Source organism: Populus nigra, chromosome 3 (assembly GCF_951802175.1).
Source record: "Populus nigra chromosome 3, ddPopNigr1.1, whole genome shotgun sequence".
NCBI lineage: Eukaryota > Viridiplantae > Streptophyta > Magnoliopsida > Malpighiales > Salicaceae > Populus > Populus nigra.
Genome location: NC_084854.1, coordinates 4,756,553 through 4,781,071, shown reverse-complemented (window position 1 = coordinate 4,781,071; position 24,519 = coordinate 4,756,553). Strand labels below are relative to the sequence as shown.

The 24,519-nt window shown below is 32.8% G+C and overlaps 1 protein-coding gene across 1 annotated transcript; it reads right to left on the bottom strand.

Moving 5' to 3' along the window:
• Positions 1–12,988: 12,988 nt before the first annotated feature.
• On the bottom strand, positions 12,989–24,214 carry LOC133688384 (copper-transporting ATPase PAA2, chloroplastic; the record flags this gene model as incomplete). Its single annotated transcript, XM_062107855.1, is given in 22 exon segments — positions 12,989–13,385; positions 13,562–13,712; positions 14,175–14,306; positions 14,740–14,838; positions 14,840–14,915; positions 15,530–15,984; positions 16,160–16,245; positions 16,447–16,503; positions 16,603–16,712; positions 17,201–17,310; positions 18,111–18,179; positions 18,488–18,556; positions 18,956–18,997; positions 19,640–19,679; positions 19,681–19,802; positions 21,729–21,754; positions 21,757–21,814; positions 22,119–22,172; positions 22,272–22,366; positions 23,286–23,349; positions 23,508–23,857; positions 23,860–24,214. Coding segments are annotated over 22 exon segments (2,691 nt in total), but the record flags the coding sequence as incomplete, so codon positions are not given.
• Between the last annotated feature and the right edge of the window lie 305 nt (positions 24,215–24,519).

The following is a 24,519-nucleotide window of genomic DNA, read 5'->3' as shown; positions in this document are numbered from 1 at the left end:
CACGTGCACTAAATGCACCTCCAGTTTAACACCAATAACCATTTTTTTCCTTTAAAAATTGCACCAGCTCCTTTAAAAGTTTAGGATAACCCCTTTAATTTCCCTTTAATTTTTTTTCCTAATCATTTGATCCATATCCTGTTAATTACTATTTGATGTGGAATTGTCTCTTAGATTGCTAATTTGAAGTTTGAAGAAAAGTTTACAACTTGATCCAGCAAGAACCTTGCCTTCAAAAACCAGAGTTATATGTAATTGATCATCTTCACCCCATGTTTGTAATGAGACGCAAACTAGAAGTACAAATCAAAGCAAAGTTGATCAATCCTTCTACGAGTTTGCAAATTCAAATCAATAAATTAATATGAGAATACTCAACCACACAAAGAGAAATAAGCATTAACACATAATATGCTGCAACTTGTAGATAAAATTCATCAACCTCAAAATAATGTTAACAATTGGCTTGTATACAATAGGAAGCTAGCAATAATTTGACTTAATGAACCCAAACTTGATAAATAAGCATTAACACATTAAAAGCACAAAATAACTAGAATGATAAAATAAAATCTAACCCAGATAACCTTTAAATGCCAGACCCTATAATAAATTAAAAGATAAATAAATAATAGCCCAGCTAATTAAAACAAGCCTAGAGTTGAATTTTATAATTTGATGGCAGGATTGAAACCCAAGTTTAAACGATTAGTTATCTCTTGTCTTGGTGAATTAAAAGGTATACCATATGCCATTGAAAATGTATGAATGCCTATTTTTCAATGCAACTAGAATCGTATCAAAATTTATTTTGTAGCTCCTATTATGGTAAAAATAGTAACGAATGTTCAAAATTGACAGATTTGAATATTCTTATTTCAGTCTTTTTATAATGTTTGGAAGCTCCCTTGCAAATTTTTGTTGAACATGAATCAAGTTAATCGAGGCTTATTCTTCATTCTTTGATATCCTCTCAAAATCCATTTTAAGAAATCATTAAACAAGTAAATGATGGATTTGTGAAGGTCAGGAACGAAAAACTTGTAAACATAACAGTTATCTAGATATCTTATAATAGGATTTTGTTAAACAGCACTAGACTTGTTTAAGATATCTTATAATACCCACATATATAATATAAACAAACCTAAAAGAACAAAAAACCAAGAAAAGACAAAATACAAAAAGGGATAAAATCCAGATAGTAGCTAAAATGGTCTTACTGTTTTGGAAACAACAAGGCAGCAACCAAAACGATCTAACCATTTTAAGAAATGGTTAGACTGTTTCTTAAATCGGTCTAGCTGTTTCTCAAAATAGCTAGTCTGTTTCTAGAAAGTTTTCATAAATTTTTTGGGTTCTTCAAAACAATCTAATCAATTATAAAATGGTCTAACTGATTCTGCTAATGGGCGGAAAACGATATCTGATAGCTAATTTCTTTTCTAAACTTTTAAATAGCTTTTAACTTGCCTAAAACTAGTGTGGAACTCCTAAGGTAAAAGTTTAAGCATACTTTTTTAAAAAAACAACCTATAACATCATAGTTTCACTTGTAATCATTAAAAAACAAGGTTATGTGTTAATTGATAAAATAATCTAAATAGCTTAATTTTTATTCAAATCAACTCTACTAAAAAAGTATATTGTGGAAAGTGTAAGTGACACTCTAAACCCTTGAAAAAGTCTCATAGTGATAAAATTATGAGTGGTTTAATACTTGTCATTTAACAAATTTTGGTCAAGGGTTTTTTAGTTTTTAACCCGTAAAAAGATTAGGGGTAACAATTTGATTCTAAGCTCGCAAAAAAGATTGGATTTGATCTTGCACCCATAAAAAAAATTGTGTAATGGTTTGGTCTCACCCGCTAAGAAAATTGGTGTGTGATAGTGAAAATTTTAAATGAAAGTTCAATGAGAAAGTAAGCAGTTTGCCAAACCTTTATAAATCTTGATGCAATCTCTCTTAACTCTCACTCTTTAATTATCACATTTATATTATTTATTTCTTCGGTATTTGGCTGAGTGTTTAGAATTGCATGTTATTAGGTAAAAAAAAATTTAATTATAGTTTTGTTTTACATACCCTTAGTCACTCCTCATTTTAGGTGTTTGTGTTGCCCTAATCATAGAATAACACATTGGATCTAACCCATTAACTTAGCTAACAAATTAGTCTTTATTATTTCTATTTTGGTTGTTTTTCTCATGAAAGTCACACCCCCAATACACTTAATATTGTTACCTCCTTTTTTTTTTATTTCCAACAACATTGGACTGGCCTGGTGTATGATTTATTTTATATTATTCCAACATCCTTGCTTCTCTTACTTATACTCGTATATGATTGGGTTTGTAATTTCTTTCCTTTGACTACCTTACTCCTCTTTCACTACTTTTAACTTGTTTATATACATGCCTTTGTCGCTATTATTTTGGTGTCTTGTTTTTTTTTTCACCCTACTTTTCCTAAAATTGCCTCAATGTTAAGCTAATAGTCGAAATGCTTCATGTAGAGTTTGTTGACTTTTTTTTTAATTATTATTGACCTTTACCCACAACACCCTTTTCGCTCAATTAAACTTGCATATATTGGATTTAGTTGTTTTTTAAAAAATTTGATAACTCCTTTGTTTTTTATGGTCATTAACATATTTTTTTCCTTTTAAATAATGTCAACCCCTATTTCATTCACATTCAACGCTTACAATTTCCTTTTAATGTAGGAGGACTGACTTCTAGTGGATTAGTTTGTATTTTTAAAAGGCCGTAAGTTTATTCATTTATTTACTTTGCATTTCTTGGTTTTTTTTCATGGTGTATAAGATCTTTTATTGCTGTCCATTTTCTCTATATATATTAACCACGTGTTTATGTGTATTTTAAAACTAATGACTCTGGTCATAAACCTGAGACTAACCCTGTAGAAGAAAAATTCAAAAAAATAACAAAGCAAAACTTATAATACAGGGTAAGAAATAAAAGAACATTAGCTTAATAAAAGGGAAAAAAACAACAACAAGTAAACCCGAGCAAACCTCATAAACTTGATTTAATTTCTAAAATTTGCAACTCGTGAAATCATAAACTTAGGTTGAATCAAGAAGCTGAATCACCAACCAAATTAATTTTGAATGATGAAATAGTGAAAAAGTATCAATATTAAAAACTTGCAAAAGAAAAAAAAAGCTAGCAATAAAAACAATGAAGATCAAATTTGATAGAAAAGAACCCATCGATGATGAAATTGTAAAACAAAAACAATATAAAAAACGATCTAAAAAACAGATAGAAATAAAAAAAACAGGGACTAAATTTAAAAAATTTTAAGAAATAAAAGGAGGTGAAATTAAAAAACATCTATAACTTTATGACACAAGTGTGTTTAATTTTTATTTTTTTAAAATATAACTCGGGACATGGACTCGACCAATAAAAAAAGGTTAGTGTATTGATAAACCAAAAAAAAGAAAGGGAAACCACCCAAAAATAATGATTAAAAAAATCATATAGAAGACAAGTGAAGAAAAAAAGTCTAACCACTAACGATATAAATATTGAGTGATAACACTTTAAAAACATTAGATTTAAAAAAGAAAAAAAAAACAAGTAAATCAGGGCGAACCTTATAAACTTTGACAAAGATCTCAAACTCACAATCCATTAAATCATAGACTCGGGCTGAATTAAGAAGCTCAATTATCAATCAATTTAATATTGATAAGTAATATTGATAAGCCAAAGTAAATCCAAAAAAAAAAACAATTAAAAAGACTTGAGAAAACTCAGGTCATTTTCAAAATCAATAAAAAATTCCAAATAAAGTTAAAAAATAAAAATAAATTCAAATTTTTTTCTCGAATAAAACAAATAACAATAAAAAATAAGAACTAAATTCGGAAGAAAGAAAATAAAAGGGTTGAAATATAAAAAGGATTTTAACCTTATAAACTATTTTAAAAAGTCATTTTAAATGTTAAAAGATGAAATAAATATAAAAAATATTTATTTTAAGAATTAGCAAAAAAAAAAACCCAAGAAAGAACGATAAACAAAAAGACTCAAAATAACATGGTTATTTTCAAGACCAACAAAAAATTTCACTAAAAACAATCTAAAAAAAAAGAAACTCAATCTTTAATTAAATAAATACTAAAGGGTGTAACATGAAAAAAAATAGCCTAGGCAAAGGAAAATTAAAAACCATGCAAACCCGAGTAAGCTTCTTAAACTTGATCAAATCTTTAAAATTCACAATTTGTGAAATCCTAGATCCGAATCCAATTAAAAAGCTTATTATGAACCAATTTAAAACAGCTATCAAAGTACAAAAAAGTGACAACTATAAGAATGAAGATGAAATTTGTTACGGAAAAAAAACCGAAAAAGAGTGAAATCGTAAAACAAAGTTAATTTAATTTTTTTTTTCAAACAAAGCAAATATAAATAAAATGAATGAGGATCAGATTTGAAAGATGAAAAATTATAGGGGGTGAAATTGAAAAATCAACAAATTAAAGGGTTTTTATACATTTGTAAGTGGCTAGTGCGAAAATCTAGATTTGAAGAGAGAATAAAGGAGAAAAAAAAGAAAAAATAATAATAACTAGCACTAAACTGTTGAGAATCTTGGATTACACGTCACCACGTGACATTGGAGGCGTCGATTCCTTTAATGTCGTCTCAAAATGTGGTGTTTAGTGTCCAGATAGCCCTCTACACGCCGCTAAAACAACAAGAGGGTCGTCTATATATTCTAAAAGTTTTTTTAATAATATTTAATATATTTTAATTATAAAAATACCCTTGTTTGACATTTAAATTTATAATAAAACTAATATAAAATGATAAAAAAAATTGTTAGAGGTAAGTTATTTTGATTTTTTCTTCAAGAACATCAAAACAGTTACATTATTAAAGACCAAAATAACCCTTAGCAATAGGTATTATATTTTTATATTTTAGGGTTAAACTAGTAGTTTTATTGTACAATAAAAAATAAAATGATCAATCTAATTCATAGAATTCATAAAAAAATAATTATATCAAGGTAAAATAACCACCTTACTTTTACGGCCTAGTCTAATTTATTTTTTTAATTCAAAGACAATTTTATCATCTCATTATTTGGATAAATAGTGAACAAATATATGTTGTGATCCTATAACTTGTCATTCTCTTTTAGTTTTTTGTTTTAATTAAACTTTTTTTGGGGTAAAAAATGAGAAACCAAATTGTACAGCACGTGTCCCATTATCAAGGGGAGTAGACAAAAAACCATACAATAATACGTCGTGCCATTTACTAGCAATCAAGCATAACGGAGACCCTGTCTTGTATATGTACATTAGGAATTCGGCGAGGAAATAGTAACTCGGCGATGCTAGTAATAGTAAAGTAATTTTGACCATGGTAAGAAAAGGGAGCATCGGTAAATGAGATGGAAAGCGACCGCCAAAGGATAATCTGCAAAAACTGCAACTCAGTGGGGACCCCAACACGTCTAGTCGCAGTACTTCTGCTTTAACCTCCGCCAACCAGAGAGAAAGCGAAGGAAAGTTTTACCCTCCAATTTCCCTCCTCCTCTTTTCACCTCGGGAAGGTCAATTGTCCCGTCCATTCTCAGACCTTCTGACACCCTCCACTTGATTATCATGTGGGTCCCTTCTTGACGGCCCCCTAACGTCGTTAACGTCCCTGTCTAAAGTCATTTCGTGCCTGTTTTCCTTATCTTTATCGGCTAGAGTGAAAACTAATTCAAACCGGTCCTTACTTTTATTTAAAATATAAATCAGTCCTCAAACTATCTATTTATCGGATCATACCATCTACCTATCATTAACAATCTAGCTTCGGGACTCAATGTACGGCGGAGATGGTCGATTAAAGACAGCATCATAATTATTTTAAACAAAACAATAGAATACAATATCTTATGCTGTAGTTGGAGTTACGTTAGTTTTTTAATTTTTTTGTTTTGATATCTCCAAGTATTTAGAAAACTTATATGTACCACGATTAATTTTTGAATTTATTAAATATTTTGTAAGTCCAATAAACAAGTAAGGTATCATGAGAATGATAAATATACAAAAAAAAAAATCAAACTTGAATACTAAAATAAAACACAAGTCTCTGCCATGACCGTTGGATTACGACATCAAATAAAAGTGACATTATTTTTTGTTTTTAAAATAAAGCATAGAATTGTTTATAAAAAGAATGTCACATTCTTAAATCATATCACATGTCTTTTCTTTTTTTCTAGGAAATCATTAAATCAAATACCATTTTCTTTTCAAAATAAAAATCTAATTTTTAAAAGAAAACACAATAATTAATTATCAAACACTTAGCATAACAATTTTTAATACTCCAAACAATTCTCGTATTAGCTTCCTTAGCATGATGTGTTGCTAGCTTTCCTTGACATCATGTATAATGGGCAAGATACTTATTAGGATCAATAATAATAATAATAATAGTTAAATTAGGTATAGAATTGAAAAAAAAGAAGGACTGACTTGAAATTTCCATCACAGGTGGGAGAGGGGGAGTGGGTTTCTAGAAGTTTTCTTTAGAGTTATTTAAAATTAAAAAAAAAAACGCATGTAGAAGACATGTTTTGGTTTTATAAATATTTATTTTTATGGAGGGGGAATTTGGGATTTTGAGAGTAACTAACTTGAATCCTTTTTTTCTAACCGGAGTAATGTTTCCTGGATTAGGGTTTGTTCCTCTTACAGCAACATATCTCTATCGTCGGCCCCCCATAAACCGGTACCACGTGGTCGCTAAAAGGTTATCTTCTGCTGGTAAGTGATTGCGTAAGCACAGGATAGCATGGGACCCACCCCCCCTTTTTTAAAGTAAATCTTTTCCTGGTCGAGTTAAAAAAAATATTAAGTGTTATTTCATATATATATCTTGAAAATATATAGTATAGTATAGTAGTTGTGTTTGTTTAAAGCAAAATTTATTGTTTTGCTGGTATAAATAGAATTTTATGTTTGGAGTTTGAACTCTTACTCCCTCTTGGCTGATTAAAAAATATATATTATTATTTTTATGTATTTTTTTAATCATTCAAGAGGGAGTAAGAGGTCTAACTCCAAACATAATAATATATCCCGGGGTAGTTTAAAGCAAAAAATTCCGTTTTATTTATTATAAATATATTTTTTTAATTATATTATTAAATTAATCGAGTTATTGAATTTAACGAAGTCAATTAACATAATTTTATTAATTTTCTTTACTTATTTAAAAATACTGGCATCACTTAAATATTTTTTTCATATTAAAAAAATTTAATCTAATCTAGAGCGTGTAATACCGGATAAGCCAACTATTTAGTAAGTTACTATAACTTGTAATGAAATTAATGCTTCTAATAAGGATTTTTAGTATTGAATAAAATGGAATTTACAGAATTAAGTTGACTTCGATATTTAGCAATAACTACAAGTTAATGTAATTAAAAAATTAAAAATATTATTGTTTAACACGCCATTACGTTTTCATTCAGGGTGAAAGAAATTAAAGACCAGAAAAAATAATTCTGTAGAATAATAATTTAATTGATTAGTGTGGTACGTACTGACAAATCTTATTGCTAATTCACCAGACAGTAGCAATTTTAAATCTAGTTAAACTCTCAGCTTCTTTATCTTCTTCTTTTTTTTTTAAGTGGTGTTAGGGATTTCGGTGATAGTTATTTTTTAAAATATTTTTTATTTAAAAATATATTAAAATGATATATTTTTAATTTTGTTATTAAAATAATCTGAAAATTAAAAAAATTAACTTTTTTGAAAAATACTTTTTTTAAAAAAAAACAAACGGGTGTTAATCCTATAACAGTTGTGCTTTTGGTACAAATTAGCATGCTTAGAGGAACAGTGATAGGGAACATTCCCAAACAGTTCAGGCAAATTTTGATAGCAATTTTTTTTTTCTACTAGAAAAAAAAAAAGGCTTCTTTATTTTTTATATTTTATACAAGGATGCGATTTTTTTTATCTTAAATTTTACATCAACAAATTACTTAATGTGATTATGCTTTCGGTGTGGATTGCGAGGGGAAACACAAAGGTGTGATTATTACTTAATGTGATTATGTCATTAAAAAAATTAATTAACAGAAAATATGTTTTAATTAATGAAAAATATTTTCCAATCAAAATAAACACCAAAAAGGGTTTATAAATCAACAGGTGGAGACGTAAAGTTCATTTTCAGCATTAGCAACTGAATTTGATTTTATACCCAGATGATTCTTCCTGAAGCCAGGGGGGGGATGAATTGTTAAAGCGACATCAATACCCTCTATGCTTGCTATGAATTTGTCTTTTATTCAATGATTTAAGTACGGTCCGTTAATCATTTTAGCTTAGCCACATAATTTGTTTTTATCACTGCCCCGAGTAAAGTACTATAGTCTACTATTTATTTTCTAGTATCACCATTAAGAAGTTGTTACCTTTACTATTCACAATTTGTGATGAAGTTTTTCCAATCATCATCTAACAATTGCCATGGGTTTTTCCAAATTAAAATACCCTCAACCGCTCTAATTGCATTTATCCTTCTACTAATCATCATTAAGCATGCATGAATCACCACCATAATTTTTGCTAAGAACTCTGCAAATCTAGTCATTTGGAATTTTGTTGTAAAACATTATCCTTTTTATTTATTTATTGTGGGACTAGACCGTAAATCTTAATTATTGAGCTCATACATGTCCAATTACTAAGATAAAATGACTGGGATATAAATTTGAAAGTATTTTTAGTAAATAAACACTTAGGTTTCTTTAGTCAAAAGCCTAAACCATGTCATTCAAATATAAAAATGCAACTTTTGATATTTTTGTTGGCATTTGAGAAAATGGATTTATGAATAAAAGATACCTCTAAATTTCTGGTTGTTCGTGAGAAATGGATGGACTAGATTCTTCAACAAATTAAAAGCTTTTTGTAAAGAAAAAATTAGATTTTAAAATTTATTAAAAGAGAAAGTGTCTTGCTTTTTGTTATGTTAATTTTTTCCATGATCCATGTCACATAGAATGATATAAAGTATATGAACAAGTCATATTTTTTTTCTTAGCGAATATTTTTTCTCTCTCTGCATGGGTTAACACTTGTCAACATAAACAAACTATTTTTTTATATAAGAAAGGGCATTTTACACATATAAGATAAGCTAGGGCTCACATTTATTAAAAAAAATAGGATACGCACATACATAAAGCTTAAATAATGTTTAAGAGTGTAAAGACATAAGGTCACTTGTTTATATATTAAGATCTTCTACTCTTGAGCCTTGATTTTGAAATTTTAATGATTTATCACATCACAACTTCGATTCTCTAAATTTTATCTCATTCTTTATCTTTTATATTTTATCTAAAATTTTGGACCTTGCACAATCATTAGAAACATTTTGGAAAGTTTTTTTTTCCTTTTGTTTTGTAACACTTTTATCCTTTTCATATTTTTTCTACTTTGAGAAAGATTTTTAAATTATGCTCCTGATATGAGGGGTGATCGTAGTTTACGTTATTACCTAATAGATATTCAAGGCTCAGAGGGGACGACAAGAGATAAATTTTCACTAGTGAATAATATATAAAAAATGATCTTTTTTCATCTCAAATCCAAGTATATTAATGCTGATAAATCACAGGCTTATCCAAATGTAATTATTAATCACAAGGTTAGCTTTAAAGAAAAAAGTGATAGAATCATGCCCCAAATACAACCTATTTACCATCAAATCATTTGGTTTTATTTTAGACTTATTTTAAGTAAGACTTGTATTTTTTGGGTTTATTGAGACGAAGAAGGAAATCTTAGGATTAAAAAGGAAGAGCTAAGTTGGACTGTATCTTTTAAGATTTATCAATATCATAAAATGAAATTTTTGGATTTAAAGAAAGATTTCCACTCCTTTAAACAACGAGAAAGGGGCCATCCTGTGACTGGTTGTCATGTTCTGAAAGATTTTTCACTCCTTTGAATATCACTATCATTGCAGTTTAAGGTAATGAACTTGTCTAATATCCTCCGTCAATGAAAATCATTCCCTATACACGCAACTCTTATAAGTATTGCATGTTTCACCAGGACAAATGACATGATACCAAACAATGTTATGCCTTGAAGAAAGAGATTAAATGGTTGATAACTAAAGAGCTATATCTAACAGCTTGTGAAGAGGGATACCCACATTGAATTAGGTAGAGAAGAGTCCAACAAATCCAACCAAGCATCGTCATAGATCAACATGATTTTAGGTGGAACCTCAACAGGAGGTAATGGTGAAAGTGGAAAAAAAATATATATGAAGCAAGTCTTTACCACTACTCACCTTCTAAACACATGGCATGAACCTATCCTATTTACCCTAGAAGATAGGGAAGGGGTAACTTTTCCACATGAAAATTCTCTAGTCATCTCGATAGTTTTGACTAATGAACGTGTTTGTATGATATTAGTAGATGATGATGGTGTGATCAATATTCTTTCTAACGACTTAATAACACAAACAAGAATAGATCCCTCAAGATTAATTATTGTAAAGACTCCTCTAATTGGGATTGTGGGTACAAGTGTGCCAGTGAAGAGCGCCTTGGATATCTTTGTCATCATCGGTACTTGCCTTAAATGCCTCACCCTCCAATAGACCTTCATGGTCATTGACACGAGTCTGGCTTACAACATCTTACTTACCCCAAATGTCTAACTCCCCAACATACTTTCATTGGTATTTACTCCACTCTTCAACACACCTTCAAATGTTATTAGATCAAGAGTCATGGTTTGTACTTTTTTCTATATATAAAAAAAATATCAAAGCAAACAAGTTTTTTTCGTTGATCTTGATTTTAAGAACAAAAACTATAAATAATATATAAAGAAAACACACCCTAACTTTTAATTTTAAGTTTTTTTCCGGCTTTTTCATCAAGATTAGATTGAAGTTAAAATTGGTTATATGTAGGAACGGGAGGCTAATCCATGCTGTTACTCAAAGTCCCGTTTGGCTATGCAGTGACCATCTTGCAGAAACCATAGATCCAAAGATACTAGCTAGGAATCAGAATACAGTAATAATATAATAAATAACGCTTACCCCACTCTTAGCTAGAATCGTCTTCTTGCACATAAGCAAAATAAAACCAGTATTATTGTAATTATAGCAAAGAGACACCACAAGTCTCCTTCTTATCCAACTCACTATGCATCAACTGCATTGATCTAGACAAAAGGTTAATTTCCATTGAAATTTCATCCCCGGTCCCTTTTGGGCATGGGAATCTTAGCTAAGGAGGGTAAGCATGCCAGAAGGCATGTGATTGCAGCACAGTAATTTATTGAGGATGGGGAGCCCTGCCAATTATGTTCATACGTCAAACACATCTTCCCCAATTTGTTTATATCTCGGTACCATCCTTTCCTAACTGATGGACTGTTTCATCGGTGTAGTTTTTGTAGAAAAATTGTTCATAGCTTGCCTGTTTTCCTGCTAGATTGTTAAATGTTCATAATTGATAGACAATAGGCTCTAGTATCAGTAGGTAGTGGGGGAGGAGGAGGTCCACCACGTGTAATCAATTGGGAGCACTGTAACGTGGTGCACGGACCATGCAGTGCCAAAGTGGATACTAATTTTCCTTAAAAGATTTTTTTTTTTTGGGTGACAAGATGGCAAAAACTTCTGCAATTGTACTGGTAGTAATCTGCGCCAAGTTATCGCATGTAAAGCGTTTTTGCGCAGAGTCACGTGCCCATTTAATGCATATATTTAATGGATTCATCATTCATGGCCTAAGAGTCTACTACTCTTCTCCATTGCTAGCCGAACATCATAAGCCCATAATTTATAAAAAAGGCAACAAGAGAATATCCCATCCGTTAAGATTAACTAAAGTAATATATTATATAATAATATCCAGTAGAGGACAGTGAATTTTCTAGTGTGATGTCACTGTTGTACTTGCTACATATCACAGCGTTTGTTGATGAGGGTATTCTGCCTGTTTTAGGTAATTGATCAATCTACTTCTCGTAAAGAAGGAGAAAAACTCAATGTAAATGGAGTCGCACGTATCGGAGGAATTATTTAAGACATACAAAACAAAAAAAATTAACTTAAAAACATTAAAAAAATATATTTAAATTTTCATAAAAAACATGTTGAACTGGAGCTCCAGACAGTCACTTGCATAAATGCAGAACTCTATTAATTTCTCGGATGTGACTAAGAAAATATAATGGCTAAAATAAGCAGTAACAATGACTTTCTGCTACCAAACCTTTTCTTCAACCGGAGTGGATGCTTCCTCTACATTTAAAAAACCCAGACCTTTCGGAATGAAGTGAAATGCTACAAACACCCACCTTGGAAAAGTGGGATGGTCATCTCTCTCAACATGATGGGGAGGATGCCCTTAAAAATTAAATGCTAAAATATCAGTTCGTAAATTCTTACCCAACATGTGCTTTGTTTCTAGACAGCACAAGCAAACACCGATCTATGCATTAGATTACAGGGAAATGATTCTTCTATTGACCGTAAAGCACTGATGTCATACGTTTGGAAATTATGCTTTACATAGTTTTTTTTTGGAAAAACCTCCACTGTTATCATTCAATCGAGTTCTTGTATTTTTTTTATTTTTATTTTAGCTGACTGACTCTATCTTGCCAAACCGGAGAGGTTACTCAATGAGAAGGGCGTGGATGGTGGGAGTGAGAAATGACATTAACAAAAATAAAAGAAAAAATGATGATAATCAATCAAGTGGCGAAGAAAATTACTCAGCACGATGAGATAAATTTTCAATTTTAAGAGATTATACTTGATTGGTTGATTTTGAAAATACATGACTGAAATGATAATGGAGATGCTATTTTCACTAATCCGAGAAAAAACTGGAGATGGATACTGGGTTTAGCTCTTTTTTTTATCATGCAAATTTATGGTCAAGTGTTTGATCTCATAAATTTCAAGTTATCAACCATGTGATGCACGGAACATCTAGTTTTACTTGCGTGGCGTGAAAGAAATAAGAGACAAACAGACGGGAGTCCTGGGTGGGAGATAGAGTTGAAAATGTCTGCTCGCCCAGTACTGGAAAAGCATCCCATGCTTGCACTGTGGAATTAACACGAGCACAGAGAGGCATTTCTCATTTTTATTCCACTACCTGGGTGTTTGGATTACCTCGCTATTATTTATACAGGCCATCTCGTAAGCAAGTTGAAACGTAGGCATATTAGCTCTCTATCTGTTCCTCCCAGTTTAAGACTTGTGGAGCTGTAGAGGCAATGAGTTGGTCACAACAAATACCGAGCTCAAAGCCATCAGTCCACCTGTCAAACCAAACATCAATAGTTGCTCCGTAAACACGGAAAGGAAATTTTCTGAGATAGGATCCATGAGCAATGATGAGTCAGACTTGCTTGCTCAATTACGATCCATGGCCTTTGTTTTCATTCAGTTTAAGGATTTTTCTCACTTATGGAATGAGCAATGAAACTTTACTCACCTGAAAGTGAAGGAGTCATGGCAAAATTGTATTGGGGAAGCAGTACTCCGGCTGCAATAGGAATGGCGACATCGTTCTATGCAATTGCCCATGATAAATTTTGGTACACCTTGGCCATTGTTGCTCGTTAAAGATCCAGGGCATCTACAACCTGTCATGACATTTATCAGAACCATCCACGAGGTTTTTATCTTGGTTCTACTCACTATTAGTTATGATTGAAAATCCCCGTAGTATCATCAATGGGTAGAAATTTCATGCCAGAAAAATACAATCTCATTTCTTCTTCTTTTTTCAATTTCCAGAAAGGCAAATCTCATTTTTAATTGTTGGACAAGGACTACATCAACATTCTCAAAATTCAATGCCATTGATAATGGATTAAATGATGAAATGCCAAGAAGCTTCGTGGCTCAACAACACCCATTCCCCCTCTTGTAACTGAAAAATAAAATCGGATGATGAAGCTGGTATCGCCTTGATACTCTCGGTGACAAATAATGCCTATGAGTAATATGAATCATAATACACAGGGAAATGAAATTTCAGGATTCATCATTCATCAACAAAAAGAGATTAGTTTAAGAAATTTTATCAGAAAAGCAAATCTTACCTGTGAAATACTGTTGCCAAGAAGTACAATGGACGCAACATCAGATGCAGCATTTTCTTGAGCTTCATTCTGGATGGCAATCCCAACATCAGCAAGAGCCAAAGAAGGTGCATCATTTATCCCATCACCTACCTTCAAAAACCTAACAGTCAGCTGCGTATGGTTTCCACCAGTAATAATTTTAACTTCAATGTGTTGACAGAATAGGCATCATATATTACACTTCTAATCTCATGTTTACAGTATGGTTTGACTGCGAAAATAAAAAAAAACCACTGCAGAACTATATTTTTAGCATCCATAGCAGTTAGATTTAAATGCATGGAGAATTCACACAAATTCCCATATAGAACAATGAGTTGCAACAGCATTTCTTCAGTGAAAATATTTCAAGAACTCAAGTTCTCCTCCAATTAGCTTCGGCTGCACGCAATATTTCACTGAAAAGAATGACCGGATTTCTTAACCAGATGAGATGATTGTTGTGATATTGTTTTGTCAAGGTCAAAATAAAATTCTGGAAGCACTACAGAGAGAGAGAGAGAGAGAGAGAGAGAGAGGCTACCATTGCAACCCGATGCCCTGCTGCTTGAAGACTTGTTATAGCTTTATATTTTTGCCTCGGATTCAAGGATGCATTGATAAATTCACAACCTATTCCAACTCCTTTTTGCTATGGTTGCAACTGCTTCTTCTCTGTCCCCTGATAAGAGGACCATGTTGATACCGTTCTGCTGGAGCCTACCTATCAGAGCAAAACAAAGAAGAGAATAAAGCAGCAAACCATGTGCTTAGATGGCAAGTAGAAGATTTTAAGTCGATATGCATGATGCAAGGATAGTAAATTGATTTGTATTCAGTATCCACACAGCTTGTTAGTTATCATCCAAGTTCTGCAAAAAGCACCTAATAATTAGGATAAAGTACTGAAGTAAAAATCCCCTGCTAAGCTTGTATCGAAGCTCCTATCATGATTCAAGATCCAGGGAATACTCTAGAATTTCTTTAGTGGTTGGCCAATATTGTCACTGACTGACCATTGACAAAGGCAAAAGAAAAACATCAGGTGCATTGTGCATCACTAAGATTGTCTTGAAGAGTTCAAAGCAATGCTTCTGTTTGGATTTTAGAAAACAAAGTATTTACCAAACAACGATCAGGAAATAACAACAACCATTTCACTAATTCTAGTTGGAGATACTGAGGACAAGTCTGCTAGTCATGGAAAAGAGAAATCAAATTGGAACTTATATTTACGAAACCCGAATCCTGGTACACATGTTAAGAAAAAAGGAAAGCTCATAGCAACTTGCAACAAAATTCACTCAGAATTGTCATTTGAGAAAGAAATTTACCTAATTACAGTAGATTCAGCATCATGGCGCAAACCGTCAGATATTGCAATAGCACCAATAATGCCTTCCCCTTCACGTCCAACATAGACAACTGTTTTTGAATAGCTTGATGATGACATCCCTTCTGATGACTGATACATCACTTCAGTTTCCAGATCCTTTAGATCAGACATGCTTGTCCTTCTCTGGAATCGTTCCTGAACCCAATCCAAAGAACCTACCGCAACCAAACTTCCATCTACCTCAGCCAAGGTTCCAAAACCTGGTTCTGTCAATTGCCCTCTTGTTACCGGGATAGTCAATTTCAATGATTCTGCTTTATTTACAATAGCCCTTGCAATTGGATGCAATGCTGTTTTCTCTACCGCAGCTGCCATTTGAAGAATTTCTGATTCTTTGTAAGAGATGGAGGACACAGCAGAAACGGCTGGTTTCCCTTCAGTAAGGGTTCCTGTCTGAAAATTGGAAAATGGGCAAGGATGGAGTGTGAAGGTTCTCGATGATCAAGAGTCAAATGCAACAACCTCATGATTTATTTCCTATGCCAATCTCAATTCACATGTGTGCATTGTGTATTGTGTGTCTGTTGACAGAGAAAGAGAGCATAGTTCTATTAAATGTAGAAATAACCTTATCTAGAGCAACATAATTAATGCTTGCTAAGCGTTCCAATACATCCCCTCCTCTTATTAGAAGTCCCTGCTTTGCTCCTAATGTTTTCAAAAGAAAAGGGACTTAGTGTTTCTAAAAAGAACAGTGACCATTAAAAGGAAGATATGAGACTTTGCTTCTGTTATCATTAAAATGGAGAAACTACAATCTCATAATGGCAAGTTACCACTACATTAGAAGTGACTTTGTATACAGCTTATTAAACTTGAAAGAAACAACTGACAAGTTAGACAACATATGAAGCAATGTTCCAACTAGGATTGCAGTGGGTGTGGCAAGTCCCAGTGCACATGGGCAGTCAAGAAATATAAAGAAATTGTATATACAGCTTCAAACTCAGTTAAATAGTTCATCATGGTTAGGTTGGGGAATAAATTCATATTCACCAGGAGGAAGTCCACTCACCAAGACATCCACGGAAAGTTTCAAGCTCAACAGCAAAGGATCTCCATCCGGTCCAGCAATATCATTGAGCAAAACATCAGGAAAAAAATGTGAACCAGTGTAATACCTGAATGTGCATGCAACAAAGTGTGAGAATCAAGAAGGATAAATCTATGAATTTATAATTACAACAACTTAAACCCAATGCTTTAGCGAGAACTAAACGATATTATTCAAACAAGAAGCAAAGAAAAGTTCAAATTAAGACATAAGTTCATGACTGATTAAAATCACTCCCCACTCCTGTCAGACCGAAACATGAGTTATCTGCATCAAGTTCAAGGCTAGCACTGGTAAATGGAAATCAATAACGCAAGCAATCTAAATTTAGTGATCTAGCAAATGAGGAAAATTAAAATATGGATTTATGTGGTATAAATAAAGGGAACAAGATCTCTTAGCTAGGTAAACACGATACCCAACAAAGAATGTGCTCTGTTATGCCATTGTTGAGTTTGATAAATCAATAACATCGCTATCACCAACCATGTTGCATCCTAGATTTCAACAAGCTGATAATAACAGGTGCTATAAAAGGTGGGAAACAAACCCTACCAAAATGAAAAAGTTACTGCAGATATAGTCATTACACTATAAACAAAAGGTCCAGCTATTGAATCTGCAAGCCTTTGTATAGGCGCCTCATTGCCTTCAGCATCCTCAACCTGAAATTACACCATAAAGCTTTAACAATAGTAAAAAAAGTTTGAAGCTACTGTCAGGTTATAATTCCCAAATACAATAAAACAGTGAGCAGCATTCATCTAGAGGTGAACTTTCATACAGCCAATAAAGCTGAAGGCAGACCTTGGAGCTGCTCACGCAAATGTAACAAGTTGATGCCACAAGACTCGAAAGAATCATTTTAACATTTCATGCATGCCATTATCATGAAGTCTGAATCCATGGTTTTATGTTTAAGAAGACTGATCAAGACTAAAAAATAGAACTACTTTCTCGCTCTACTTTGCATTACTGTCTAGTAATCAACTCAATTCAGGTCAAGCCTCAATACCAAACTAGTTGAGATCAGCTTCTTGGATCTGCATGCTTTTATTTATTTATTTATTTTTTCAGGCTAAAACACATACATACTGAACTCCATTATTAATTGAATTTACTTTGTTGCCTACTCAAAGCACAATTATGCGAAAAACAATTGGTGATGGGTACCATAGACAGGCTACACATTTTTCTACACTTATAAATGTTTAATTCTGTCCCTTTTCATCTATATCACCAATACCTGCATCTGCACTCAGTTGGTATATTAAGCAGCTCATTTTCAAAATGTACACGAGCCATTCCAAAAAATGTCATGGGAATCTTGTTTAGGGTCACACATTGAGTTACTATGAAGTAATAAAAAAATAAAAGCAAATCCGTTTATCCATCTGTATTATTTGCTTTTTATTCTTTTAACAAGAGGGAGACAAATGAAAAAAAAAAAAAACAGTGAACATACCAAACAAATGATACTAGATATTGTTGAGCTGGAGCCAACAGACAATGCCTCTATCCTTAAAGGACCATCCTGAAACATTTTTTAAGAAATGCTGATTGTCAGCAATGCAATAACAAAACATAAAAGGAAAGGGCTACAAAAGAACAGGATTTTATATTCCATGTTCAAAAGAGTTACTTTAGCCTGAGATATTGACATAAATTAGCAACACAATTTTACGAGACAACTTTGGAGTTCCACGGTATTTTTACTGTGATAACCCACAAGGTTAATCCCAATCATCTGAAGGTAATAAATGCATCAATACAAAAAGTGCCACCCAGATCGCAAATATAAGCAGTGATGGGATACATTGCAATTTAAAAATATAATCATACCCAGTTTATTGTTCCAGCTGAGACTTTGAGCCCTTCTTCCTTGAATACAGGCAGTGATTCCCCAGTAAGAGCATCTCCCATTTTAAAGAGGCAAATTGATAAAATAGCATTTTGAATAGTATAAATATAGCTTTTTTTACCATGCATGTTCCAATGGAAAAAAGCCATTTGAAAAGCCAATTCTATTAGAGTAGAATAAATAAGTGTTTTATTTTTTTTTAATGATTTTGATGTTATTTTTTTTTCCACATGGCTAGATTTAATTGGCTTATTTTTTTGTTGGCCCCACTTTGTTAGTTTTGGCTCTTTTGAGAGATATGTAGGAATAGCTTTTGTGGGAAAGAAAAGGCATTTTAACATTTTGTTTGGCTTTCCCCTTGGAGTATGAAAAACAAGCAAAGAAAAGTTAAAATATTAGTTTTTTATTTTTGGCTATCCATTTAGCTTCTCCATTGGAGATGCTCTAAGCATGGATTCATCAACAACTCTTCTTCCTGCAAAAACTCTTCCCTATGACAGGAATATTTAATGTTAACAGAATCAAACATGAGTGCTACTGGGATTCAAATGACATTGCAAATTGAAATGCTGGCCACTTATTTGTCAAATAATCAGCAAGTTCCTTTTGGTTTGAAAAGAAACTATGCAACCTTTCGGTTTGAAAAGAAACTATGCAACTCTATATAAAAAATAGGTCTATGGACTTTTGTATGAATCCATTAAAAAGTCATTGGTAAGTAGATGGAGCAAGCTAGTTGAATATCTGAATACACAAGCATTTCAACGATTGAAAATGTGAAAGAAATGTTTTTTACATTGTTTGTAACATTTCATGAATATAGATATAGAAAGTAGCAATTACAGATATACCATATGCATTATATCATTGAAGCATAATTTAGGATCACTTCTTTCACTACCTCTAAAGATTCCTGCTTGTGACAAATATCAAAATCTACTGCAAATTTATGTCAAGTCGTATAGTGTTGTAAACAAGGAGCGCATTCACAAACTGCATACACATCCAGAGACTTGGATCAATGAAAAAAAGAGTTACCGTATATAAATTAAGCACTGAAATATGAGAAAAGAAAATCAAAATATAATTTTAATACCATGAGAAATTTGATAAAGATCATGTGATGCTTTTACATCTACAGGAATAGTTTCTCCAGGTAGAACTAACAGTGACTCCAACTCAAACATCATCAGTGGGGACTTCAGTGCAAATAGCAGCAGAGCAAAGAACAGTATCCGTAGGGGAATTGCTATCTGATGAAGAAATTACAAGTCGTGACTGAGTGGACATGAGTGACTACAAGATCAATGAAATCACACAGGTTATTACATATACACTATATTATTAAAGCTTACTTGGTATAGTTTAACAATAAAATTCATCCAACTTGCAGTTAACAATAAAGTCTATCAATGACTTGTTTTGATCACTCAACAATGTTGGAATTAATTTTGAAGGGTAAATTCAATGTCTTTTTAGTTCTTCTAGATGCATGTATAAGTATTAATGATTTGATTATCCAATATCTAAAATTCTCTATAGACTATTATAAGGATGTGTCGTGAAAGTATTGTAATCTCAATAATATCAGTCCAAGTTCACAGGACTTCCTATGATATGAATGAGATATGTTTCTTCACTTATTTCCAACAAAGTGGCATCGGAGATAGTTCTGTTTGGTGTGTGTTTAGAGGGATTAGAGCATGTGTGAGTGAGAAAATAAATATCTTCCTACAAACACTTCCTCTTTCTCTAACAAAAGATCTTTTCCTTGGTAACAAAGTGATATCAGAGCCCAACAAGAGAATTCGAATCTTGCATGAAAAGAAATAAAAGATGCCTAAGAGAGAGGCTTAGTGCAAGTTGACAATTCCCAACACAAGAGAAAGTGTAGTACAAATGACATTAAGAAATCTCTTTCTAAAGAAAAAGATAGAAAATGGTCAGGGAGCCATGTTATAAAAAAAGACAGCAGCATGATGAAGGGTAAGCCAAAACAAAAGCCACTTGAAAAGTCAAATCCTGAAAAAAAATGTTTGGTTAGAGAAATGTGACAGCGGGTCACAAGAAAAGAAAAATGGTTATGGGTAGCCGTGTTCAAACAAATACAATTATTGAAGACAAGCAGATGACAATGAGATGCCATTAGCTAGCCATGATAAAAAGAGTAACTAAAACAAAGATGCAAGAAAGACCTTAATATGAAGAAGGAAGATTCAAAATATAGTGGCAAAAATGTGGCTATCCAAAAAAAAAAGAAGAAGAAGATACTGAATTGTTTGTCATCAACAAAAGATGGGAAAGGTGTAGTAATCATGACAAGTTGATCCTCCAGCACAATCCAAATTTCAAGAGTTATGAGATTTTAAAAAATAACAAGGTGTTAGAATTGATTTTGAATTGTGCATTCAAAGTGTACTTTTAGTTATCCTAGGTACATGTATGTAGGAGATGTGACTATCTAAATATCTAGAATTATCTATAGACTACTATAAATAAAGTATTGAAAGAGTTGTATTCAAAGTCCAAGTCCTTTGGGAATTCCACGGTTATGCCCAATTCCTCAGTTATGGGAGTGATATGATACAAAAGAGAATTGTCTTCCACCATGCTTCCCTTCGACCTTTCTCCCCTAATTTTTTCTAACAAACAAGAGAATAAAAGAACCAATCTAGAGCAGCTAACCATGAATTGAGCCCAACATAATGAAACTTAACCAAGTTTGAAAAAACATCAGCCATCAATGCTTAGTCAAGCATGCTCCTCACAACAAGCAATGTTCTCTTGTATGTTGAAAAATAAATATTGCCTTTGTTGTCTTCACATTGGCAATAGTAATCAGTCTAAAATCAACACTGTGATATTGGAACAATGCATTGAATGGAAATATGTGAAGCATATCGCATCACAATGTTTCAGAAACTAATGAAGCTTTCTACTGTTAAGGGTTAAATCAAATTTCCATTAAATGGCCAATACCAGTGTTATTCAACTACGAATGTAAATGAAGCCAAAGCAACCAATGTCAAAGGACACGGAAAGTACAGGAGGAAAAAAGGACCAAGATTGTCTCAGCTTGAAGAAATGACTGTTTATGAGACAACAAACACCAAACAGATAAACAATTTACCGGGAATAAAAAGAGTTGGGTTTCACATGGGAATCAACTAAGCATCTCATTTACTTCTTTCACTAATAGATATAAAAGTCATTACTACTTACAAGAAGTTCATTCATATCACTAGATGCCTGATCCTTGCCTTTTCTTCAAGAGAACGTCCTAGAAGCACAAAACCAAGAAGCATGACCTGCACGCTAAAAAGCAATAGCCACCCATGAGAAACTTGTTAGTGAGACATAAAGTAAAAGCTAACTTCTGGCTTTAATTTAATACACAGAAAACTAGTGGCTGATACATGTAAAAAGGTTCTTATATAATAAGATGGGTGACAGCATTTGAGATGTCTCAACAAGATCAAGGAGTAAACTTTAGCTGAGTTGAGCATTATGTCAGACTCAGTTTGGAAGATTAAGTACCTTTCTCATACAATTAAAAAACATAAAACAAAAACTTTGAGAAGAAAATGCAAATGCTGAAAGTAAGCAAGTCACCGGTTCCTCAAAGAAAGATGCATCCCATTCGAGCTCAGGGCTGAGAAGTGAGATCTACACAAGAGAAGAATTCAGCACAAAAAACTTAGCAAAATGAACTCTTTTGCAATGTGAGCGAAATGAAAATCTTTGCACTGACTAGGGTCTCTCCACGCTGATGATAAATGCAACAACAGATCCGAATCCCACAAGAGAATTCATATTTGGTGATCCCTTCTTGAACACCCTTAAACCATCAACAAGCAAGTCTGCAAAAGATTTCGAAGTAAAAAAGATTTTACCAGAATTGTGATTGCTAGTCTCAACATTAGGGAGTCAATTACACTTTGTCAGTTGTAACATACCAGTAAAATATCAACACATTCTAATTTGAAAGAAGAAATACGATAGTCAGTTAGCAAGAATTGTAATGTCAGTGGGTATAGTAAACAGGTTTTGAGGCGTAAAGATCATTATTTTTAAAATATTAATTGCCTCCACTGTATTGTTGCATGGTTAAAGCAATATATCTTCAGGATATAGCAAAATCTTAAACTTATAAACAACAACTTCTTTATTTTGTTTATGGTATAAACATAAACATAGAGTTTGTAGAGAAAAATTAGGGAGAGAAGAAGATTGTTTTCTAATAAATTTTTGTCAATATCAAACTAATATTTATAAAGAAAATAACACTCTTTTAAACCAATATATCTGTAGCGTTTAAAGACACACCTCTACCTTCAAATTAATTTAACAACTTGGCAAGAGATGTCATGCATAATTAATTAATTCTGAAAATTAATTAATTAACTTAAATTAAAGTACCAAGTGCCATTATATATATATATATATATCAATTTTAGTTTTCCCTCCAAATCTTCCCTTCAACATCCAAATCTATTGATTTAGTGTCCTTGCATTATAAATTACAACAAAACCTCTTATCTTTTTAATGTGAAATAAATTTCTCTTTAACTAATAATATTCAAGCTATATTTTATAACAAGAATGTTAAGCAATGACCCAAATTTCATAAACAACAAAACTTTACCAGATTGCACGATTGGTACCAAATAAAAAATAACAGAGTATGCATGATCAAGTGAATTCTGGCTCATTCCTATGCAGGTGATATATAAATATAACAAGCTTGAGAAAAGTGATACAACCAAGGCAACCAAGTACCTCTTCCTGGTCCCAGAAGAGCTCCCAGAGCTAAGCCTCCCTTCACATACGAACTATGCAACACCTGCGAAACGAACCTACACCAAAAACCACATATAAGCAGGTCACAAAAAATTCAATTTTCAACTTACATCATCTTCACTTGACATCTTGAAAGTAGCACGAGTCAGGGATTATGATTGAAATGAATGCATTACATTGCATGCATGTTAGAGTGCTCACATGATTACCATGACCAGCGTGAATCCCGAGAGAGTGCAAAATATGAGAAGCATGAGATCCACAACACAAAGCAACCAAAGTCCGAGCAAAAAGCACACTATTCCTACTCTTAACGATCAACTCCTTCTTTTTAATCATATCTTTCCACATTTTTACGTTTTCTGCTACTCCACTACCCGATACCCTCTTCTTCGCTTCAAATCCGCACTCACTCAATCTCTTCGCCAAACTCTCTGTAACACTCCCCGACATTTCTCCCTCCAACAACGCCTCCGGTTTCAACTTCACCGCCGCTGTCTCGGTCAACATGTTGACCACGGCGGATTCAACTCTCTCGTCTGCGGAGAGTACGATTTGACGCGCGAAACACACGCGCCGCACATTATTCCGGTTACATCAAGGAGAATCGCCGAATTGTTTTTCTTGTTCGGAGCTTGAAACGCAGCGTTTTGAAGGTTAGTTTCGGTTTGGAGAGAGCTTGAGAGGGTGAAGTTAGGGATCGCACGTGGCCGGAGAGCCACGCGGCCGTTTAGAGTTGCCAGCACTGAAATCAACGTGGTCAAAACCGAAGCAGCGCTTCGGGTTCGGAGAGACAACGAGAAGCAAATTGTTAACCATTTTGAGATATAAATTAAAGTTTTAGAGAGAGAAACTGTGGAGGAGACAACACAGAGAGAGATTGCATTGATGGTGGTTAACGGAGGTGGTCAAAAAGAGGAGACCATTGAATAGGTAATCGTGGGCGAATAGTGTCTTGCCACGTGCGTGATTGTTATCAATTTGGCCTTTAGCGCGAGCGCCAGGATTTAAGTTGGTCCATGCTGGATTTTCCTCGCCCGTGTTTGATCTAGAATGTTTTTTTAAAAAAAAAATTCATCACTAGTCTTCACTTTTAATTAGATCGTAAAGAGTGAAAAACTTTTTTCACCTAGCTAATATCTATCAATACCCGGCCAATTCATTTCTTAAAAAAATTAATTTTATAAAAATTAATAAAAAAAACTAAAAATAA